The sequence below is a fragment of the Varanus komodoensis genome, unplaced genomic scaffold (genome assembly GCF_004798865.1).
Source record: "Varanus komodoensis strain SLA01 unplaced genomic scaffold, ASM479886v1 scaffold32, whole genome shotgun sequence".
Classification (NCBI taxonomy): domain Eukaryota; kingdom Metazoa; phylum Chordata; class Lepidosauria; order Squamata; family Varanidae; genus Varanus; species Varanus komodoensis.
In genome coordinates, this window is record NW_025335798.1 from 23,466,159 (window position 1) to 23,487,854 (window position 21,696).

Sequence of the window (21,696 nt, forward strand, 5' to 3'; positions counted from 1 at the left end):
TGTGCACATTTGCAAAGAGCTAAAGAAGAATGAAGAGATATTAATTCCCCCTTTTCTCAGCTCCTTCTCAAAATTGTAACTTCAATAGTTAAAAAGCAGGGGATTACATTGTTAAGGAGATTATATTGTTTCTCCCCTCCACAGTTTCAGTGCTCTTACTCCTTTGGGTTCCCTTCCCCCCTCCCCACCCGTTTTCTGTGCTTCTGACTCGTGCTAATGGATCCCTCTTGTTTTACTATAGTTTCTGCCCTGGATCTGGTCAACTGAGTAAAAAATAAGCAGATAGGTTTTTTGTCAGTTGTCCTCTATGTTACCTCCTCAAATTCATCAGTTCCTTTGACAGCTGAAACGGACAAGGAAATTGACTAGAAAAGACTGCACATACTGGACAGCCACAAGTGTGCAATTACAGATTTGCAAAAGACTGACACAAATTATAATTAAAAGACAGTTTGACCCTAGCTGTGCTTTTTTGAGGCACCGGGGGAAAAAGCTGGGGAATAAATCATGGTCCTTTCAAAGTGCCATTTTGTTACTGGTGGAAGGGTGGTCACTGATAAGATTGCAAAAGGCAAATGACATAGTTCTGTAGCTGGTCTTAGCTATGTACAGTATAAATGGTCTCCTGGTTTTCAGACAGTGTGAAGCCTGTCAATTTTGAGTAACCCCTAGAGCAAGCCATGAATTTTTCTTTCTGAAAAATAAGCCACTCTGCAGTAACTTATCTGGAGTTGCATGATATGACAATGCATTGTGGCTAGCTGGCCATGATGAGGTGCCATGTTAGGTGAACCAGGTCTTTCTATATGTACTACTACACCCCTACTTCTTTCAAAATTTCTTCTACATTTTTGGCAGACAGCTGTGTGGCATTCCAGCTAACCCCCATCTTCATTTCCTAAGTGTGTTTTTGGGGAAAATTTGGGGAAATAAAAATGATGGTTGGTTCTTAGCTGATGTTTGGCCATGTAGCATGCCTAAGATGGGCCTTGTCATTGAGAAAGGTGTCTACATGTACTGGGATATGGAAGAACAACCTAAAAATGCTGGTTTAAACAGCCATTTGACACACTTCTAAGATTGTAGGATGCATGACCCTCTTCAGTTGTATTATGAAACAGTTTCCTATCATGAGAATAATCTCATGATAGGAGAGTGTTAAAACAATCTCATATGTTTCGTCCTCACCCTTCCCTCTGTGAGGGAACTTTAAAGTTTCTGTTTGTGATTCTGAACAAACTGCCTGTTCTAGTTATGCATGTATACTTCAGGTTCTTTTTGGAAACAACCACTGCTTATAACAAACCAAGATAAACACTGGCTTCAAATCTTGGTTTCTTAATTAACTGGTTTAAATGAGTAATTTCCCCATGTTTGTTTTTTGCTCAAGGAAGTCAGCTTATTCTCTTTACATATGAAAAATGGGAGAAGACCCAAGTTTCAGCATACTTTTGTAGTGTGAAATGGAAACCATTCCTTTAAAAATTCTTACTCTGCTTTTCTGAAATATATTAAAGATAGTCTATGATAATTTCCAACATAAAACACCAATAAAATAATTGAAAACAGTCTATAATTTGTCAACCAAAAGCAGTAAAAACAGTGGGTTTAGCTTTCAAGTATAAATTAAGTAAGCTGCTGTATGTGATACTTTGAATTGTTAAAAGTCTAATAGTATAGCTCAGACTCTGATGGAAAATTCATATGGATCTTGGCAGCACGTAATTGTAATGTTGTGAGTTTGAGATCTTTTTAATATGCCAGAATTAGTGGTATCCTCTGAGATGTTGATAGAAGTTTGGCTTCCTTTTAGTAACAAATTAGAATGGGCCCAGAGAGTTTGTGGAAATAAAGAGGGCAGGTAGGTGAAGCTTTGTCTTTGCTTATTATGAAAGTACAGAAGATATTTTAATATATTTGCATGTTTCCCTTTCTAGGACAAACAGTCATGGCAAAACGAATATGAAATATACAGCTTGCCTGGAATGAAGCATGAAAACCTATTACAATTTATCGGTGCTGAGAAACGAGGCACAAACATTGATGTTGATTTGTGGCTAATAACAGCTTTTCATGAAAAGGTGTTTGGCTGGTTACTTTTTAAAGTTATACCATTTTCATAACTGCAGTCACCCCTTTCTGCCTTTAATAACCTTGATGTTACTTTTAGTCCTGCTTTAGATATCAGAGGTGTGGGAAACCTGCTTCTGTTTCCATTGTGTTTTCCCGAGCACACCCGCGATTGCCCCTGTGTCCCCCCAGCACGCCCACGATCGTGCCCGACTTTCCTGTGATTAAAAAAAAATATTTACAGAACAGATTAACCTTATTTACGTTGAACCTTATGGGGAAATTTGACTTGGCTCATGAGCAATTTGTGTCACAACCAGAGTAGAGGAACATATTAAGTTCGTGAGCCAAGGTGCCACTGTACTGTCCTTCAAGTGCATGTGTGGCACTATCTTGACATTGAAGGTAGAAAACAAGAAGTCTATGCCAAGAACTCTGTGCCAACTAGAAGATCTGTATGCACATTGCAGAGATCTGAATTTAGGATAATACTGCTGGAAACTAGATTTTTTTTTAAAGTGTCTGAAGTTAATTTAGGAAGGGAAAGGATGTAGAACACATTTTAATGGAAAGGTGTAATTTTTATACTTATTCAGGGTTCACTTACTGACTTCCTGAAGGCTAATGTAGTATCATGGAATGAACTATGTCACATTGCGGAAACTATGGCTCGAGGTTTGGCTTATCTTCATGAAGACATCCCTGGTCTAAAAGATGGGCATAAGCCAGCTATATCCCATAGGTATGATATTTCCACTCATTACCTGGGTTGTCATTACATTTTAAATTTAGAGGGAATATATTTTTATAAATACTAAAAAGTTAGAATAATTGTAATATCTTTTGTAATAGTATAACTACAAAAAACATAGGATTGGAATCAGAGTTGTGAGCTTTCATTGATGGAGAGAACCTGTGTCCTGTGGAGGCCCCCTGCTGCAGGAATGGGGCATGGAGGTAATCATCACTAATTCCTCCACTCTCCTGCAGATGCCAGTGCCATGTCCTACAGAGGTTTCTTCAGTTCTCCAGAGCAGTTTTTTAGGAAGCTGCAAGAGAGGGGGGGAATCAGTAACAGTTACCTCAGCTGAATGCAGAATCAAAAGTCAGCTGAATGCAAGTCTGGATTCCTTCCAAAGTTTAGAATTATGGAAAACAACAGCGTGCAATGTACTACCGTGTTTCCCTGAAAATAAGACTGAGTCTTATATTAATTTTTGCTCCAAAAGACGCACTAGGGCTTATTTTCAGTTGATGTCTTATTTTTTCATGTATAACAATCTACAGTTTATTCATTTATTCATGTACAAAAATCTACATTTATTCATGTATGAAAATCTACATTTATTCAAATACAGTCATGTTGTCATTTTCTGGAACATTGTCATAACTCTCCAAACCCCAAATTGTGTTGCAACAGACATACTAAATGTGTCCATTTGGCTGATGATCTTAACTGGGGCTTATTTTTGAGGTAGGGCTTATATTATGAGCATCCTGAAAAATCATGCTAGGGCTTATTTTCTGGTTAGGTCTTATTTTCAGGGAAACAGGGTACATTTAATTCTGAACATGCCAATTACTATATGGCAGTTAAACAGTTTTCAATATAAAGCAATGGAGTGGTACATTAGAAGGCAGTATTAATCGTAGGATTGGTATCGTAAGTCATAAAGTGGCAAGAAAGTTTGTTCTCTAATTATATGTATTCATAGTTTTCTGCTGAAGATAATTCCCCATTCTTTCCATACAAATTCAAGTGCCTTCACACTTCAGTTTAGGACTAGGCCTTGGGAGAAAGGAGGCAAAGCAGTTGTTCAGCTGAATTAGTGTGCAGAGAAAATTAAAGACCTATAATCATCTTCCCAGGATTAAACATTTCTTTAAATAGGCAGAAAGTCTGGGGCTCCTATCCTTCCTTATGCTATCACTAGAAAGGGACTAACTCTCCCAGTTTCCAGAACCAGATTTCTGCAGCTTACTAAAGAAAACTAGTACAAAGTGCAGTTTTGTGTCATTGTTGCTCTCCTGCTCTGTCTACGGAAAGCATTTACCAGTGGCTTTCCATGACCTTCAGGAGTGCTTCAGACTATTCCATTCAGGTGAATTAAACTGTAGGAATGGTTCTATAAATTTACTTGCTATGAGAGGCCTTTTCAGCAAAATTATTGCCTGTAGGGAATAACCTTCTGAATACTGGGCTTTTGTATAGAGTACCAGCAGCACCTTGATTCTGCCTCATACAGGAGTCAACCTTTGGGCATCTTAGGCCATTGGTAGCAGTGAGGTGCTGCTGGTACCTTGTGCAAAAACCTAAATTACAGAAAGAAACACTTTCCCACCACCTTAATCTTCACTGACAAATGAAGGGAGCAGTTTGTTATACCTTGCACTGGGATTTTGTAAGAGACACTAGCAGAGTTGCACTTACACCTTCTGAAAAACTTGCCATGAAGCAAATATCATTCCTCCATTTCATGAGCTTTCTGATTTATGGGAAGGGACAGTAGTAATCCCAACTAATGGTTCTGTCTAGTCAGCAAGCTAAAAGTTGTCAACTTTGACAATAGTGAAATGACTAAATCCAAGTTGAGCCTTAAACATGCCCATACATTCTCTTCTATAAGACTTTCTAACCTTGCTTCTTGATCTGTTCAAGGGACATCAAAAGCAAGAACGTGTTACTGAAAAATAATCTTACAGCTTGTATTGCTGATTTTGGCCTTGCTTTAAAATTTGAAGCTGGGAAGTCAGCAGGTGATACCCATGGTCAGGTAAGTAAAGAATTATGATATTTTTCTATTTAAATTGCCAACTTCTTTTCATTCATTCATTCATTCATTCACGCACGCACGCACGCACACTCACACACACACACACACGCACGTATGTGCTACCGTATCGGGGATTTATTTCTAAAAAAGTTGGCTGTAAAATTCAGAATATCAAAGCTGTTCTAGTATGTTGTCTTTTGATAAAGACACATTATTTAACTGTAACTAGGTATTTGAGTATTCAGCTATGCAGTGGGGAAGGAAGACAGTTGTATGAATATACATATTACCACTTGGAGACCTTTAGGTAAGTAACCTGTCTTCATGGCTTCTGCACAGCTCCTTATATGCAAGAGCAGCAAGGTGATCACCAGAGGGTTCTGGAGCAGATTATAGGCATAAGCAAATGCTTTGCTCTCTGCAGTGGGATAAAATTGTACAGCTCTGTGAGGATAAGAGTAGAAAAAATGCAAGTAACTCAAGTGTTGGAGTAAGTCAAACCAGAAACACAGTGGTTTAACAAGGGACATGGCCTGCATGGTGGCCATGAAAGAAGTGAGTCTTGAGGGAAGGCTAAACATACCCAATATGATTGCAGAAAGGCCAAAGAAGAGACTTTTCATAAATCAAAGCAGAGACACATGACAGCAGAACAGGATGTACATAGTGGAAATGTGATTCTTAAAGACAAGCAAACTAGTCGCCAAGCTAACCAGTAGGTGAGAGAGTGTACATAAATGTAATTGTTCTGCCCTGAGAGTAAGCATAGTTAACAATCAGAAACAGGTGGCACAAAATTGTAAGTGTGTAAACAAAGCTGTGTAAACAAAGCAAGAGTGGAAGATGATCTATATTACAGACTCTATAGTGTTGCAGAAGGATATGGGGACTTCTTCAATCCCAGTGTCTGCCTCCTTAGTTCAGAGCTTGTAGTGTTGAGCAGAAAAGCTTGAACGGGATTTTATTTATGTCTTGCTGAATGTAATTAGATCTCTACAGTGAATGGGCAAAGTCTGAGCTGTGGTAGTTGGAGCCAGATTTACTCAGAGGTAGCAAATTGGACCTGTATGTGTGTTAGCCTAATCTGTTCAGAGGAGGGTGTGTGTGTATAGATGAGAGTGTGCGCACGCACGCATGTGCATGAAATGTCATGGGTGATTCCAGGTATGGTTCAGTATGTAGTGTAGAGTCAACATAGTGGACAGTTGCTCCATGGTGATATTCATATCGTCAAAAACTAGAGGTGCATGTCCTGTCATAAGGTATAGGTATGAAATTTGTCCTTATAAAGGAACAGTATTATTATAGGATAAAATCCATCAGATATAGCTAAGCAAGACTTGCAACAAACCAGTGCTACATGATGCTGTGAGCAAGAGCTGGGCATATCTCTGCAGAACGTTACAAAAGAAGATAATGGAAGTTCAGGAAGACAGCTACAGTTAAATTCCCTGATTTGGCTTCCACTCTATTGGCAAAGCTTATAGTATGGACAGGCAGGTAGGTCGGTAGGTGCATCTACCAAAAAGGGCATATGCCAAAAAGAAAGCTAGGCAGGTACATCCTGTGTGTAAGCTAAGCCATCTACTAAAGCTAGCAGAAATATAAGCTGTCATATTTTTCTGAGAACTACCTTCCTCCGTTTCAGATGGAATAATGGTAACGCATGAGAGGTGGGGACAAGCTGCAGTGTATTGATGATGAAGTACACACTGATACTCAATAGGTTGCACCTTCTGTTATAAAAATATGGTACTGCATTCATGAATCCCAAAGCAGTACATTTGTGCAAGTAGGCACCAACAATGTCAGAGAGCTGGGTTAAAACAAAACCTCCTGTAAACTTCATTGTCAGACATAGAAGCATTACAAAACTGCCTAAGGGAAGGAGGCACAGCTGCTTGAAGTAATATGACTCTCGTCAGTCATGGAAGATGAGAAGCAGTACAATAGGAGAAGGCTATGGTACTGGCAATGGCCATAGCAAGGAGGGAACCGTATATAAAGCGAGGATTCTCTGTGCCCAGGAAAGGTGGTCATTGTCTCAAGGTTCAGGTATGTAGGGTTTGGTTGCACATCCTTATGTAAGTTAGCCATTAATAATGTAAGGCTGGTAACCTGGATCACAACCTACATGACAGTCTGTCGGAAGGCTGGAAGGCTATTGATATTAGGATGAATAACTCCCAGATATGTATTATATTTATTGCTCACCTTTTTTTCGTTCAAGGAACGTGAGGAGGTTTACACAATCCTCCTCTTCCCCTTCAGTCTTATCCTCCCAACAGACCTGTGAAGTAGGTTGGGCTAAGAGTCTGTGACTGGCCCAAAGTCACCCAGTTGGCTCCATGGGCGCCATAATCCATAGGGAGTATGCACAACAAATTCTTAAGAAAAGGAATGAGAAGTTTCATTTTTATCACCTTGTGTGCTTTCTTGTAAAATATGAGCAAGTGCATAATGGCTATAGGAGCTGCAGTACCGAAAATGTGGTAGTTTATAAGGCTGAATTGCTTCACAACCAAAGTTCAACTGCTGAAGCAGTAAATATGTAGGCCTGCACTTTCAGTGTCTTCTGTAGGCAGGATGATAGATCCACTCCATAAAGTTGTGGTTTAGGATACAAAAAAGGGGTACAGTCCTTTCATGGTATATGACATGTATACATTCTTCAGCATACTGAGGTTTCAGACTCCAGGTTGTGTTGAACATGGAGCCACGTTCATACAGTTCCAAGCATCACAATGGCAGGTAGGCTGTGTGTATGAGTCATAGATGAGAATGGAAATGAGTATCGAAAGCCTGCACTGGTGCAGAAAGAAATGAAGTCAACAACATGGGGTGTTGACTGGATTAGGAAAATGAATGTCCATAGTATCATAGGGTGTGACTGTAGGAAATAAGTGGAACCCAAGAGACTGACCAGGGCTTGAACCATTTGCAGCACAAATGCTGAGTATTGATGTCATGAGTGCTGGGTTCCAGGGTCTAGCTAGATGCTAAGGTTACTGAAGTACCATAGAACAATCAAAACAGGTACGCTATATACTATTGCCAAGGTCATCAGGACTTTATGCTAGGTGTAAAGACTGGCAAGAAGTGTCCGAAAGAGACTCCTCAGCGTTAAAGTGTCCATATCAGGTGTGCTATACAATGTGACTCAGAAGATGAGGAACCAAGGCTGTTAATACGCATTAAAACTTGGGCTAAACTTAAAGGCCATCTGTAGCAATATTAAGTTCATACTATATGTCAAAAAGACAAAATACATTTCCATTTCATGCTGAGAAGAAAGTCTTGCCCTTAATTCTTGTGGGAGCATGTTTTATTTCTGTTCAGAGGCAAGTGTGCTAGAGCTCTTGAAGGTTCTGAAATACTGCTGCAGACACTTGCAGATTCCATATATGAGCCTGCACAGAAGCCATGAGGAACCTAGTAAAAGTGTTAAATGGTTTGCTTTGGCATTATATAAGCGTCACATAACTATAGAATAAGAAAGGAAACTTATAATAGCTAAGGTATTGGCACTTAAGCTTACTTTCTGATACAGTATTTTCTTTCCTTCCTTAGAAGTACATGGAAGCTTTGAGCAACTTGAGAAAAAATCTAAATAAAAAATCCTATGTAAATTGTATGGGATCCTTGGCACTAGAGACTACCTTGATAATTGAATCCTGGACAGCATATTTCCCTGGCTGGGCTGGGCTGGGCTGGGCTAATCTTGCCAATAGCTCTCATGCCTCTTAACACTTCAAAAGATTACTGAGAGCTACTAAAACTATCAGCTTCAAAGATTTTAAATGCTCTTTTAATATGCAGTATTCTGAAGAGAGGCTGCATATTTGACAAAACAAAGTTAAATGCTTTTTGTTTGTTTGGATGCTGAGCTCTTTCAAAGCCCACGCATTAAGTGCTCAGTTAATTTGATGCCAGTGACAATTAGATTTTTTATTTCTCTAGAACACATGCTGAATGTTTGTAGTTTTAAACCTTCAATGTGAACCTATAACCCTAACATCTAGTGTTTTATTTTAAGGTTGGCACCCGAAGATACATGGCTCCAGAAGTGTTAGAAGGTGCTATAAACTTCCAAAGGGATGCGTTTTTGAGAATAGACATGTATGCCATGGGTCTCGTCCTGTGGGAGCTAGCATCACGCTGTACTGCATCAGATGGTAAAATCATGTTTTGTTTTATATTATTGATTATGGGTTTAAGTTCCGTGAACTGCCAAGAGAGCTTTGGCTGCTAGGCAGTGTTGAAATAGATTAAAACACAATTTTTAAATATATGGAAAGAGTATTCCAAGTTAAGGTTAATTAATTAATCAACACTAAATTTCCCATAAATGTGGTCATAAAGTGCATTTATTTTATAGAGCAAGGACTTGTTGTCAGTAGCTTTGATTTTCATTATTTAAAGATAGCAATGTTGAGTTGTATATAGGTACAGAAATGAAGTATGCACATAAATGCAGAGACTATTCATGAACTATTTACTATACAAGCACTATACAGAATTATATACGCCAGCCTAGTACCTGCCAGAAGTTTTGGACTTCAACTTCCATAAGCCCCAGTTGGTCAGAAATCCTCTGAGTTGTAATTCACAGCTTCTGGAGAAAATATATTGTATGATAATATTTAACCTTCAAGAAGGGCCACAAATCATAACCGTTCTGTGGTGATTTTGTCTCCCATAAAATCACCTTTTTGTTATCCTGGAATAACCAAATTTAGAAGTTTGATACTGATGGAGACAGACAAAATTGTATCTTACTTATATCCCACCCTTCTGCCAAAAATGGTGCTCAAAGCAGCTAAATACAGATTGAAAACAAAATCTTAATTAAAATATAATGTAAAAAATGTGAAACATAACTGAAACAAAACAATAAAAGAAAAACAGCACCCAACAATTTAACCTCTTCATCTGCAAACAAAATCACATGGTAGAGGCCTGCATGAATGAAAGCATTGTTGTCTGTCAGTAGGCAAACATCAGAAAGGGGTCCAGCCCTCAACAGGGAGTTCCAAAGTATGGGAACAGCCATCACAAAGGTCTTTTCTGGCATCCCAACCAAATGGGTCTCCAGTGGCAGAAAGACTGAGAGAAATACTCTCCCAAAGATTTTAAACTGGGATGGGCACATACGGGAGAAGATGGTCTTTCAGGTAGCCTGATGCCAGGCCTCTACAGGGCTTTTGTATGTCATAACCAGCACTTTGAATTGTACCTAGAAATAGACAAATAGTCAGTGAAGGTGTTGTATCAAAAGAATCACATGCTCCTTAGCTAGGCTGAATTACCAGTCTGGCCACAGCATTCTGCACCTACTGAAGTTCCCCAACAGTCTTCAAAGGCAGCCCCACATAGAGTTCAGTATAGTAGTCCAAATGGGAGGAAACTGTGTGAAAGTGACCATTTCAGACATACCAGGTGCAGTTGGCACACTCATCTCAGTTACATAAATACCAGTGCTGGCCACCATTGAAACTCGGAAACTGTTAGCACTGAATCCAGAAGTTCACCCCAAATTATTCTCATGGAGAACCCAGGCTAAACCTTCATAGAACCCACTAAACACTTATCTGGCCAACTCTGACATGTAGTCAGCAAATAGTCCACTCAAAGAGAAATTCAGCCATGTATTTGAAGTGCCTTATTTGTGAGCACTGAATGATTTAATACAATGCTTATTGTTGAAACAGACTCAGTAGTGTAGTCTGCTGTTCCTTCTCTCTACAGGCTTCATCAAGTGGGTCAAATAACTTTGATATTTATTGCAAAAGGCAGGGGTGAAACAAGATGGTTTCAGCAGCATAGAATTAGGCACCATGGGAAAAAATGTGGCTATCCAAAGGCTGTTTTCCCTTGCAAGAGCAGGAAGGTATCTGTGCCAGTAGTCATCCATTCTTTACACTGGCTACTTCATCAGGCTTCGGCGAATGGGGCGGCATAAAAATGTTTTAATAAATAAATAAATAAATCAGGTGTGAATGAACTTTGAATGATCCTTCAGCTGCATCAGTACAGATTCACAAAACATGAGAAAGTACTTACTTCCCTTGCATAGCAAGTTGTTACTCAGTATGGGAAAACCCAGTTCACACCTAGCCTGATATATTATGGTTTTCCACATATATAGAGGAAACAGTAACTATCTGTGTGTTTTATTACAACTTGATCTGGTCTGTTACTGTTCTGTGCCCGGAACAGAGAAAGTTGGACAAGCGCTAACCTTCGAGTTGCTGCTCCTTGAATTTCTATACACTAGATATATGTTTGAACCTCGGAAATTGCCCCATACCATAGAGTTAAGTTTCTACCCACTAGCACTTAGGCTTAGCCATTTTGGCTGGATCCTGACTTGCCTCATTTTGGGAGGACCAAGTCTAGCAAGAGCACCCTGTTGGCAGACTTCCCCCATCACATGATTAAATCTACAGAGTACATCAGAAAGCCAGGACAAGTAACTAACTTTTGGATTTACCTGCTTCATGGAAGAAGGGTAGGTTTTAAAAGTAACTTGCCTAATAAACTTGTAACTTGTGTCTTAAAATGCAGGACCTGTGGATGAGTATATGTTGCCTTTTGAGGAAGAAGTGGGTCAGCATCCTTCACTTGAAGATATGCAAGAAGTTGTAGTACATAAAAAGAAGAGGCCTGTCTTGAGAGAGTGTTGGCAGAAGCATGCTGTAAGTAGTACAAACTGGCAGAATATGGAAGTTTCCATTTGGAAGCCAACACTTTTGACCTTTTTAATCTGTGGTGGGTGCTCTACTCCCTCCCAGTACTGAATTCCCACATGGCATTTGCATATATACTCACATAGTCAGCAAAGTACAATAATAATGCTAAAGTGCCTTTCACTGTTAGGTGAAATCATCCTCCATACTGGAAACAAAGGACTAATACCTCTTCTGTGGTAGAGAGAATATAATATAATATAAGCTTCCTCTTTAGAGAATATGGACAGAGAAAACATAGGCATATATGGAAGTCTGTTTTCATTCTCTCTCCCCCTCAATAAAGAAATATACCCTGACTCAAAAACACGACAGTCAAACAGGAAACATATGCATACACAGCTCGTCCTGCCTGAGGGGAAGTAGCCATGACTCCATTTTCTCACTAGATGATGTGGTCCAGAAACTACCTTTCAGTGTAACCTACCTCACAGGATTGATGCAAAGTAAAAAGTCAACATAGGGAGACCCTTAGCTCCTGGAAGAAAAGTAATCACTTTTTACTGAGGTTTATGCTTGCAGTCTCTTTTTCCTTCTGCAAGGGTGAAGAACCTGTTAGAATTGTCTGCCCCCAGAGTCTAACAGATTCAGAAAGTTTCCAGATGGTTCCGGGGAAGTTTCTAGACTATATGGCTGGTGCACCTGTCAAAGCTCAAGTCACTCTGTGGAATGCTTGACTTGTGGAAAAAGTAGTGGTGCTGCAACTTGAAGTTGCAAGCAACATGCTTAATATGGGTGCCAAAGGTTTTTGTGGAGACAGATGTCCTCTGTAGGAGCAATTCATGTCCCCCTGCTACACAGTGTTGTTTGCCATTGTCACTGAAGAGGACCTTCCTCTCTGACCTTGGAGAAGGGCATAGACTCCATCCTGTGGCCTTTGAGACACCTTGGGATGGTAGGATTGCTGCCTAAAAATTGCTTTAAAGTGAGTGACACCTAGTCACAAGTAATTTAGACATTGTTAATTTCAATAAAACTACATTATGCCTTTATTTTGCCTTATTGTGATCTGAAAAGGAAGCTGTGTTTGAGGAATTTCTTGGGTAAGGCTTCCTCTCTCTTAGTTTTTGGTTTCTATTGCAATTCATTATCACGTTTCAAAGCCTAAAGAAGTGATCAGAACAGCATGAAGCATTTTGTGTAATATTCTTAATATATAAATGTTAAAATCTATTTACTGGAGTTGAAAAATCCACATAGTTCAACTATAACCTGTTTGGAAGAATGCTTCTTGAGTGAAAATTGGTTTGCTGTGTTTTCACTGCATGTTACTGCTGAGTTAATGTTTGCTTATGCAGTGTATTTCACAATAAAACCAATTTGGAGTGGGGGGAGCAGAAGCGCATCATATTTTAGCAAGAAAGCTGCTTTAAAGCTCAGACATTCCAGGAAGTGCCCTCAGAAATAGCCATTTTGACAAGTCTATGAAAGAAATACAAAAATACACCTCTGTGGGCCAGATAGGGTCACCATTCTGAATTCCCAAAAAAGAAGACCCCAAACAAGGATTTCTCAGTTGGCTTCATAGAGCACTTCCTTCAGATATGCAGGATTCCAGGATTTCATATAACTAGCAAACTGAGTTGGGCATAGAGAATAAACTTGTAGTTAGTACAGAGGGCAAAAATACAGGTAATATATGCAGCCAGCAGCCCACGCTAACCCAGTGCTGAACCTTCTGAGCCATCTCCAGAGTATAAAGTGTGTTACTATTACTACACCTGACAGGTTTTTAGATCAAATATTGAACGTGTTTTTAGATAGATATTTTAAGTCTGATTTTTTGCTTTGAATATCATTTGGATTTTTAAAATACATCCATATTTTTCTTTTTAGGGAATGGCAATGCTCTGTGAAACAATAGAGGAGTGTTGGGATCATGATGCAGAAGCTCGATTATCTGCAGGTTGTGTAGAGGAACGTATTATTCAGATGCAAAGACTAACAAACATTATAACAACAGAAGACATTGTGACAGTGGTCACTATGGTAACAAATGTGGACTTCCCTCCCAAAGAATCCAGTCTATGATAGTTGCACTGGTCACACATCTTGACCAATAAGACTTTGTGAACTGGAGCTGCTAAGCTAATGGGCCTGTTTCTGGTCTACAGTTTTCTGCTTGAAATGTGGAACAGTAAGTCTGCTTTGGAGTGTCAGTAGGAAGACATCTCCTTGCCCAACACCAGATGTGGATCCCCAGGAGACTTACTGCATTCCTTGCATATGCCTGAAGGACATGGGACTGAGAAAATGGCAAAATTATGTCAGCAAACTTAAAAGAAGAAGAAAATGGACCTATCCTGGCTAATCCCAACATTTTAAGCGCTGGCATTTCATTTCTTAACATGTCAGACTAAGACTAATTCCTTAAAATGAACTACTGCTATTTTTTTTAAATCAAACATTTCATTTCAGATTTAAGAAAAAGGGTAACTTGTTTTTATTGCATTTGCTGTTGTGTTTATATAAATGACTATTGTAATGCCAATATGACACAGCTTGTGAATGTTTAGTGTGCTGCTGTTCTATGTAATCAAAGTGGGATCTAGCAAAAAGGCTTCCAAGCATTACTTAACCTCCCTCAACAAGGTATACCTCAGTTCCACCTATGCTAAATTGTTGAATTGACAACACTAACAAAACTGAAAGAATTGATCCAGATTTTGTATATTATGTATTACAGATTCATGATGTTTTGTTTTGTTTCATTTTTAAAGATGGTAAGCTGTGCTTCATGCCAACAGTCAATGGCCATTCCTAAAGTGGTGTGTTAGTCTTTCCTTGTTCTAGCTTGTGTATAAAATGTATTGTGTGTTCACTTACAATCTTCCCCAATTTTTAGTTTAAAGCTTTACTTTACCTCCAGTTCTCAAAATATTGCATACATTTATTTGACTAAATATTTAGGTTTGCTGTGTCTGACGGTAATTTGAAAATTTAAGCATGACTTTAAAAAAAAAAAAACTATGAGCGATGGCACTGGAAAGCTCTTGACTTTACTTTTTTGAAAGAAGCTTTTTTCAATTTTATGTATGTTAATGTTCTGACTAGTGTATTTTGTTTCTCTAAACAGGATTCAGTGGGTTGGATTCAGATTTAAGTGCATTTAAGACTCAGACATCTGCTCCCCCTCATGAGCCTCTCTGGCTTTCTGCAAATGCTACACAGAGGGCCTTTGACCCTCTGAATAGTGTTTCAGACAGGAGCTGGAGCTTGGGAAATGGCACCATTGCATGTGGCTAAACCTGGATCTAACCCAGTTTCCACTGTGTTTCAGGATCACCTCAGGAAGCTTCATTACCCAGAACTCCTCACTTTTCATGCATTGCCTTTCATGCAGCTTCACAACACTTAATTTTGGTGCCAGCTTATCAGAGTAATATTTTGTGATGCATAGGTTTCTCTATGGTCACCAAAAATTAAAAATACAGCTAGAGATTTCTTTTTAAAAACATGCTTACCATCAGATATGCAATTATTTCTGTTGAGATGATAATGTAGCACAGTCTAGCAAAAAAAAAAAAAGCCCTACAACTTTAAATTTAAATTACTGTATTCAAGAGTTACAGGCATTTAAGATGTCAAGCCTTACCATAAGAAACTCTAGGAAAAAGGGCAGTAAGAGGACAGGTGCCAAAGTACTTTTGAAAAGTAATAACACACTACAGTTATTTGATCAGCTACATGTATACAGGCCAAAGTAAGTTTGCTCTCTAAAACTAAGTACTGAACCAACAGTAGCCAGTATTACGAGATTCTGGTCAGGTCATTTTTTTAACCATGCATTAGATTTATAAATATTTTTTTTAATGTCAATCAGTTGTTCACTGTGAATATTCTCTTCTAAACAGTTATTTATTAAATCACACTGTTTTCTTATGTACTGATCTCTGGGAACAAAGAGGAAATATTTATAAACAAGATTTTGGTCACCGAACTAAAACAGGAAGAAAGGTAACAGCAGTTGTTTGTAACTGGCATGCCATGAAGAGAAACTGTTTTGCCTCAAGGTTTTATGGTAGCCGTGAGAACTCCATGCCCTAACTGCGTTACAGATACTGTTGGGCACAATTTGTTCGGTCTATTTGGTGACAAACATAGGGGGACTGTTTCTTCAATTGTATTTTTGAATAAAGGAGGATTATTTGCTTGCTACTTACTTTAGGGCTACTAATTATATAGCAACCCTAACTCAAGAAGTCATGGTCGATATGTCTCATTTCTCCTCAAATGAGTGTTTATACTAAGGAAATGCAAAAACTATCAGTGGACATCTAAAACATGTAAATATAAGAACCATTTCTAGTTGAAAACACAGAATGCTATGTTTGTCTTGGGAAATTAACCCCCAATTTTTCATAGAGCAGCTTTCTATCAAACACAGACTTCCACCAATATGACCTGAGCCAGGTGGGAGTTTTTTCCTTGTGTATTTTTGCTAATATATTTCTGATTCCAGGTCATATAGGGAAAATCATCAAAACTGACAATCAGAGTACTGTCTCTTCATATTTAAAAATGTCTTTCAAAATCCCCAAAATAACTAGTTTTAAGAGAATGATAGCACATCAGAAAAGATTTTTGGTAGAATCTGTGAAACTGCTAAGATTTACCAAACTGTCTTGATCCATATTTACAATAACATCTTGCAGGGAACCTCAACATCTTTGTATCCAACTTATACAGAAAATGTAGAGGTGGGCAAGTTCGTCTTTAACACATGCTTAAGCCAAGACCCAACATTAAAAAACACCATTAAGTCTGAACTAGGAAGATGCTCTGCTTTTTGGCAGATATTGTGACAATTGTTGCTTTTTGTATTTGAATCATACAGCTTGTATGGCCAGCTCTGGTGGTTTACCTTGTATCTTTGACTTGTGAAGAAAAGCTAGAGCCCAGACTCAAGCTTTCAGTTGTCTTTGGTTTGCCTGTGTCTACTTAGTTGGCTGCCATATAATTGCCACAGGATTTCACAAAATAGCCAGTTTTGTGATCAACTGAAGTCTAAACCCTGCAATTCATTTTCGGTTTGTGTTAGATGCTAAGAACTTTATATCACATGATGCATGACTACTCTTTGTACAGTTGCTAAATATAACTTAGCATTTTGGAACAGATTGTGCCTCGTAATTATTGTTGGAGTTATTTGACCTAGCGTTATCATTCATGGTGATACTCTGAAAATGAGTCTGGATTACAATACACAACTTTATACCTTCTTTGATAGCAAAATCCATGTGGAGTAGTTCTTGCATAACTAAGGTGTAACCAGATGTAGTAGTGATAAATATTCATACTACAGTTCTACAGAATAAATTGCTGATTGTAGTTTAACAAAGTGAGGTGACTGATTGGTTGACCTTTTTCCAGTTCTCTTTTTAACCTTTTTAATGCATTTTTATTAGGAATATTTGGTATAAGATACAGAAAGCTATGTACAGAATTATGAGCAAATGATAAAAAATAGTATCCTTGTTGGAACACCATTTACCTCAAGATACTCAACCAGCAGTACTTTTTTTTAATGCACACTCAGTCCATATAAGATGTTACCTCTCAAGATATTGGTAAGCAATTATTTAGCTTTACTCTGTACTTGTCAGTGTTCTGGGCACAGGTTGTTGTACTACTGTCAAACTGCTCTTGCTATTTTTTGGCAAGTATTTAAAATAAAATAACCCCATCCTGGATAAAAGTGATTGTGAAATATTGTATAAATGTATGCTTTCTCTTCCCCTATTCCCAAAGATGAATAAAAGATTAAGTGACTACTGTGACTTGTCTAGTTTTTTGTTTTTGTTTTTTGGCAAGTTAGTCCTTAAAACATGTCAAATTAGTAGATGTGTACGTATTTCTTTCAGATTTTGTTTTGCCCATTGGAGGTGCTAAAGATGATTCAACAGCCAGTTTAGGTCTTGTTGAGGTAATAATTGTAATAACCTGAATCCTGACAGTAGCATAGTTGCTAGAATGCTGGACTAGAATCCAAGTGATCCAGATTCTAGTCCCTACTTAGCTACAGAACTCACTGGGTGACTTTGAGCCAATCACAGATTCAACATAGGGTTGTTGCCTGGATAAATTGCAGTAGATTATGTTAACCACCTTAAATTCCTTGAAGGAAAATGGTGGGGGAAAAAAGAAATTTGGAGGGTTTGCAGTATCTTACAGAGTGGGGAGAAGGCAACACAGGCCTCCATGTCCTTCCCCCTTCTATTTTCACAGGTCTTTTTGCTTGCCTAGGGATAGCTATTCATAGGGGAAAAAATGTCCCATGAGTAGATGTCCAGCAGGACTGTTGCTTATGGTCTGAAGTGGAGCAGCACAACCCTAAAAGTGGTTTATCCTCTGAGGGGAAGCAAGGACTTCTCTAACATTGTTGCTAGTTGCTAGTCGTTTTTGCTTGGTGGTGAAGGGGGCTGCTGCTTCACTCTCCCTGTTGTAAGTGAAGCGGAGGGAGGGTGCAAGACCAAGCAGGGTTTCTGATTGAAGATCAAGTTAGAGTAGTGAGGTGTAGAGAGAGCTATGGTGTTGTGCAGGTTAGCCAAGTAGAACACTGCAGAGACAGTTAACAATCCTGCCATGTTCTGGCTCTCTACACATCCACAGGTTTCATGGTTGCTCTGTCAGTCTGTCCTTAGACGCTGCTGTTGAATGCCAGATCAGTGCATAATAAGACCTCCCTCATCCATGACTTTGATGAGGTAGCTGATCTAAAATGCTCACCTGAGACCTGGCTGGGTGAACAGGGGAGAATGAGCCTCTCTCAGCTCTGCTTGCAGGGTGCCAGGTACAGCGTCAAGGAAGACTGGAAGGCAGGAGTGGGGGAAATGCTCTGGTTTATAGAAATTCTCCGATATGTAAATATTCCTAGAGTATTTGCATCTTGAGCTTAGTCAGCAGGAGAGACTGGGGAATCTGTTGGTGTATTGTTCACCCTGTGAGCCAACAGTCTCCTTACCTGAGCTGACAGAGGTTACTTTGGCCATGATGTTGAGGTCTTCCAGGGTGATGGTCCTGCAGAGTATCCTAGTTGAAGGCGCACTCTGGTGGCTCAGGATTTCATGAACTCCATGACAACCATAAGACTGTCCAATGATGTCAGTGACCCAATACATGTGGCAGGGCACATTTGGGATTTGGTTGTTTCAGCTGAGCATGGGAATACTGATCTGAAAGTTAGGGGTGGGGGGAGGGGCTTTAAATCAGTCCCTTTGTCAAGATCAGCTCACAGCCTGTTGAGATTTAGGATAACAACAACTTCTCCCCTATCCAGGGGTGTGGGACCCATTAAGATGGTCTGCCCCCAGAGTCTGATGGAGTTGGATTGTTTCCAGAAGGCTCTGAGGCCTTATGGCTGGGCAGTCCTGTAGAATCCCTGGTCAGTCTCCGGAACCAGTTCTGAATACTTTCTCTGTAACAGAACATGGCTCTGGTATACCCTAGATCTGAGAGCAATGAAACAAAACAGGAGCTGGCTTGACTGCAAATAGAGAAAAACGCCTGGTAGAGCAAGATGAGTTCTGGTATATGCCTATAGTTGGAGGCTCTGACTGGTGAAGGAACAGTATCTCATGGTCTCCAGTCAATCTTCTCTCTCGACACCTAGCAGAGCTCTTAAGGGTTGTCCAGGGCCTATTACTTGCTGGCCCCAAGGACATTATAGACCTACATGAGGCCTCAATACATCTGTGAGTGACTTCCAGGATAAGATTTCTTTCATCCACCAGGGTTTAAACTCCAGCATAGTTCTAGTCAGTACTGCTCAGCGATGCTGACAAGATGCTTGGCCAGATTCATGCAACCAAGAGCCTACTGGATCTTTGTCCCTTTTATAAAAGCAGGGAGGCAATTGCCAGCTGGGCCAAGGAGGTGATTAATGCCTCTGTGTAAGAAGTAAGGTCATCCTACCTGGATGACCAGCTCCAGAAGGCGGTACTGGGGCATTGCACTGGTCTTTGGCCTTTCCACTATGGACCCGCTCAGGTGTCAGTCTTGACCCCCATGCTATTTTAACATCTACATGATACCAGAGCTGGGTCATCCAGAGTTGTGGAATGCATTGGCATCAGTATGGTGCCATACAGCTCTATTTCTCCTGTTCATCTTCAGCAGCTGAAGTTGTGGATATGTTAAACCAGTGCCTGGCTGTGACAATGATAGCTAACCGAAGTCCAATCCAGACAAGACTCACACTGTCAGCTTAACTGTTAAGATCAGTTTGGCCAGCTTGCAGTGGCTACCTGTATGCTCCTGGAACCAATTCAAGGTGCTTGTTTAACTTATTAAAACCTATACAGCTTGGGACCACAATCTCCTTGGACACTTGGGGGGCACGTCTTCTGATTGCCACCTCCAAGGGAGGCTTGCTTTTTCAGTGGTCTCCCCACCCCATATGCTAAACTTACTCTCTTTTATCACTAGGTTAAGACAGTCCTGTACCAGAGGGCATTTAATTAGTTCACTGACATATTGGAGCTACTGAAACAGGTCTTACAATTTAATCTGTATAAACTATTGAAGCCTTTTATTTCAAATGTTGTATATTTTATATATATTTTATCGCTGTCTGTATTTTATATGGTACTTTATGTGTTGCTATAAACCACCCAGATAGCTTCAGCTATTGGGCAGTATAGAATTAAAAGTCATAATAACCTGCACTCTCGCATCCTCTCTCTGCCCAGTGGAATGCTGACCCCCACCCTTATGAGGTCACTTTCCCAAACTTGGAGAACTGCCTGCATAGCTCTTTCCATACCATTGGAGGGAGAGCAAAGCTCTGATCCAGAAGTTTAAGTGCTCTTTGCAAACTAAATCTGGGAAACCAAACTATCCTGTGGCCTCCACAACTCTGTTTAGGGGCGCTTTGCTTTTTCCCCCCAAAATCCTAATCTTTGGGAACAAGGAAAATTAACTTTTTAGAACAAAAGTAATCTTACACTGTTTTGCAGCTTACACTGGAGAGACATTTCTAAATGTGGCCATTAGTATAGATGAGTGCATGAATAAACCACCCATAAAGCTACACTGATCATTGGCTGGTACCAACTGGACATAAGAGCGCTGCTGGATCAGCCAAAGGCTTATCTGGACCAGCATTCTTTCTTCCACAGCAGTCAGACAGTAGCCCATAACAGGACAGCAATGCAATGGCACTCACCTGCTGTTGTATACTGGCTGATATTGCAGATTGCAATCTCCATGTTTCCCTTTAAAAGGCAGTCTTATCCACCATAAATTAGTCCAATCTATGTTGCTGGCTATGGGCAAAAACTGAAGGCCACAAGTATCGCCATTCAGACAGTCCATGTGGAAAACAACCCAGCCAGTTATCCAGTCCTGTGCTTGCAACATACTCCACAAATCAGACTGGCCCTGAAGGGGCCCTCTGAGACTATTATATTTGACACAACCTTCCTCGGCAAGAAATCCTCAGGATTCCGTTTATAGATATACAATCCCTCTCCTGTAAGCTGCTTGTGCTATCTCAATGAGAAAAAAAACCCTTGATAATGCCAAAAACCAACTAAAGCTGGTACTATATAATAGACGGACTGTGAAATATGTGTGCAAGCTAGATTCTTGTGATTCACAGTATAGCATTTATATAGTAAGGAAGCCATCATATGGGCAGAAGCAGCAGCGTCACTTTCCAAGGAATGATGAAGCAAATAACCTGTGACAAGCCAGAATCCTGAGACTCCATCCTCTAAATGTTTAGAAGTGGCATGGAGACTACAGGAAACTGGGCCTAGTTCCAATTGAGTCGTGGCTGCTTTCAGGCCCAAACTATGAAGGAAAACCTGTACCTTCAGAGGCAGCCAGCTCAAATGTACTTTAAACAGAAATGGAGACTACAGAGTAGTCCAGATATACGTCTTCCATTAGGTCGAGCGTATCAGGGTCCAATGGGAAAACAGAAATGGGGAACTGATTTCAGGAATCAACATAGCAGAGTGGGTCTATCAGTGCTACTCTTGGGAGAGTTTGCCTCTTCAAAATGCATCCCTTAGTTGATTGGGAACAATCTGCAGTTGAAGAGATGGGCTTGCTGCCCTAGGCAGTATTATTCTTATGTCTGCATAGTGCTTGTGAGG

The 21,696-nt window shown here is 39.8% G+C and overlaps 1 protein-coding gene across 1 annotated transcript in view; it reads left to right on the forward strand.

Moving 5' to 3' along the window:
• ACVR2A (activin A receptor type 2A) overlaps nucleotides 1–17,373 on the forward strand; it is a 64,755-nt gene extending 47,382 nt beyond the window's left edge. The window contains exons 6-11 of the mRNA XM_044437930.1: nucleotides 1,938–2,081; nucleotides 2,667–2,812; nucleotides 4,730–4,844; nucleotides 8,881–9,019; nucleotides 11,412–11,542; nucleotides 13,430–17,373. Coding sequence (XP_044293865.1) covers nucleotides 1,938–2,081; nucleotides 2,667–2,812; nucleotides 4,730–4,844; nucleotides 8,881–9,019; nucleotides 11,412–11,542; nucleotides 13,430–13,624 — 870 coding nt within the window. The 3' untranslated portion in view covers nucleotides 13,625–17,373. The remainder of the gene's footprint in view (nucleotides 1–1,937; nucleotides 2,082–2,666; nucleotides 2,813–4,729; nucleotides 4,845–8,880; nucleotides 9,020–11,411; nucleotides 11,543–13,429) is intronic.
• The last annotated feature ends 4,323 nt before the right edge of the window (nucleotides 17,374–21,696 follow it).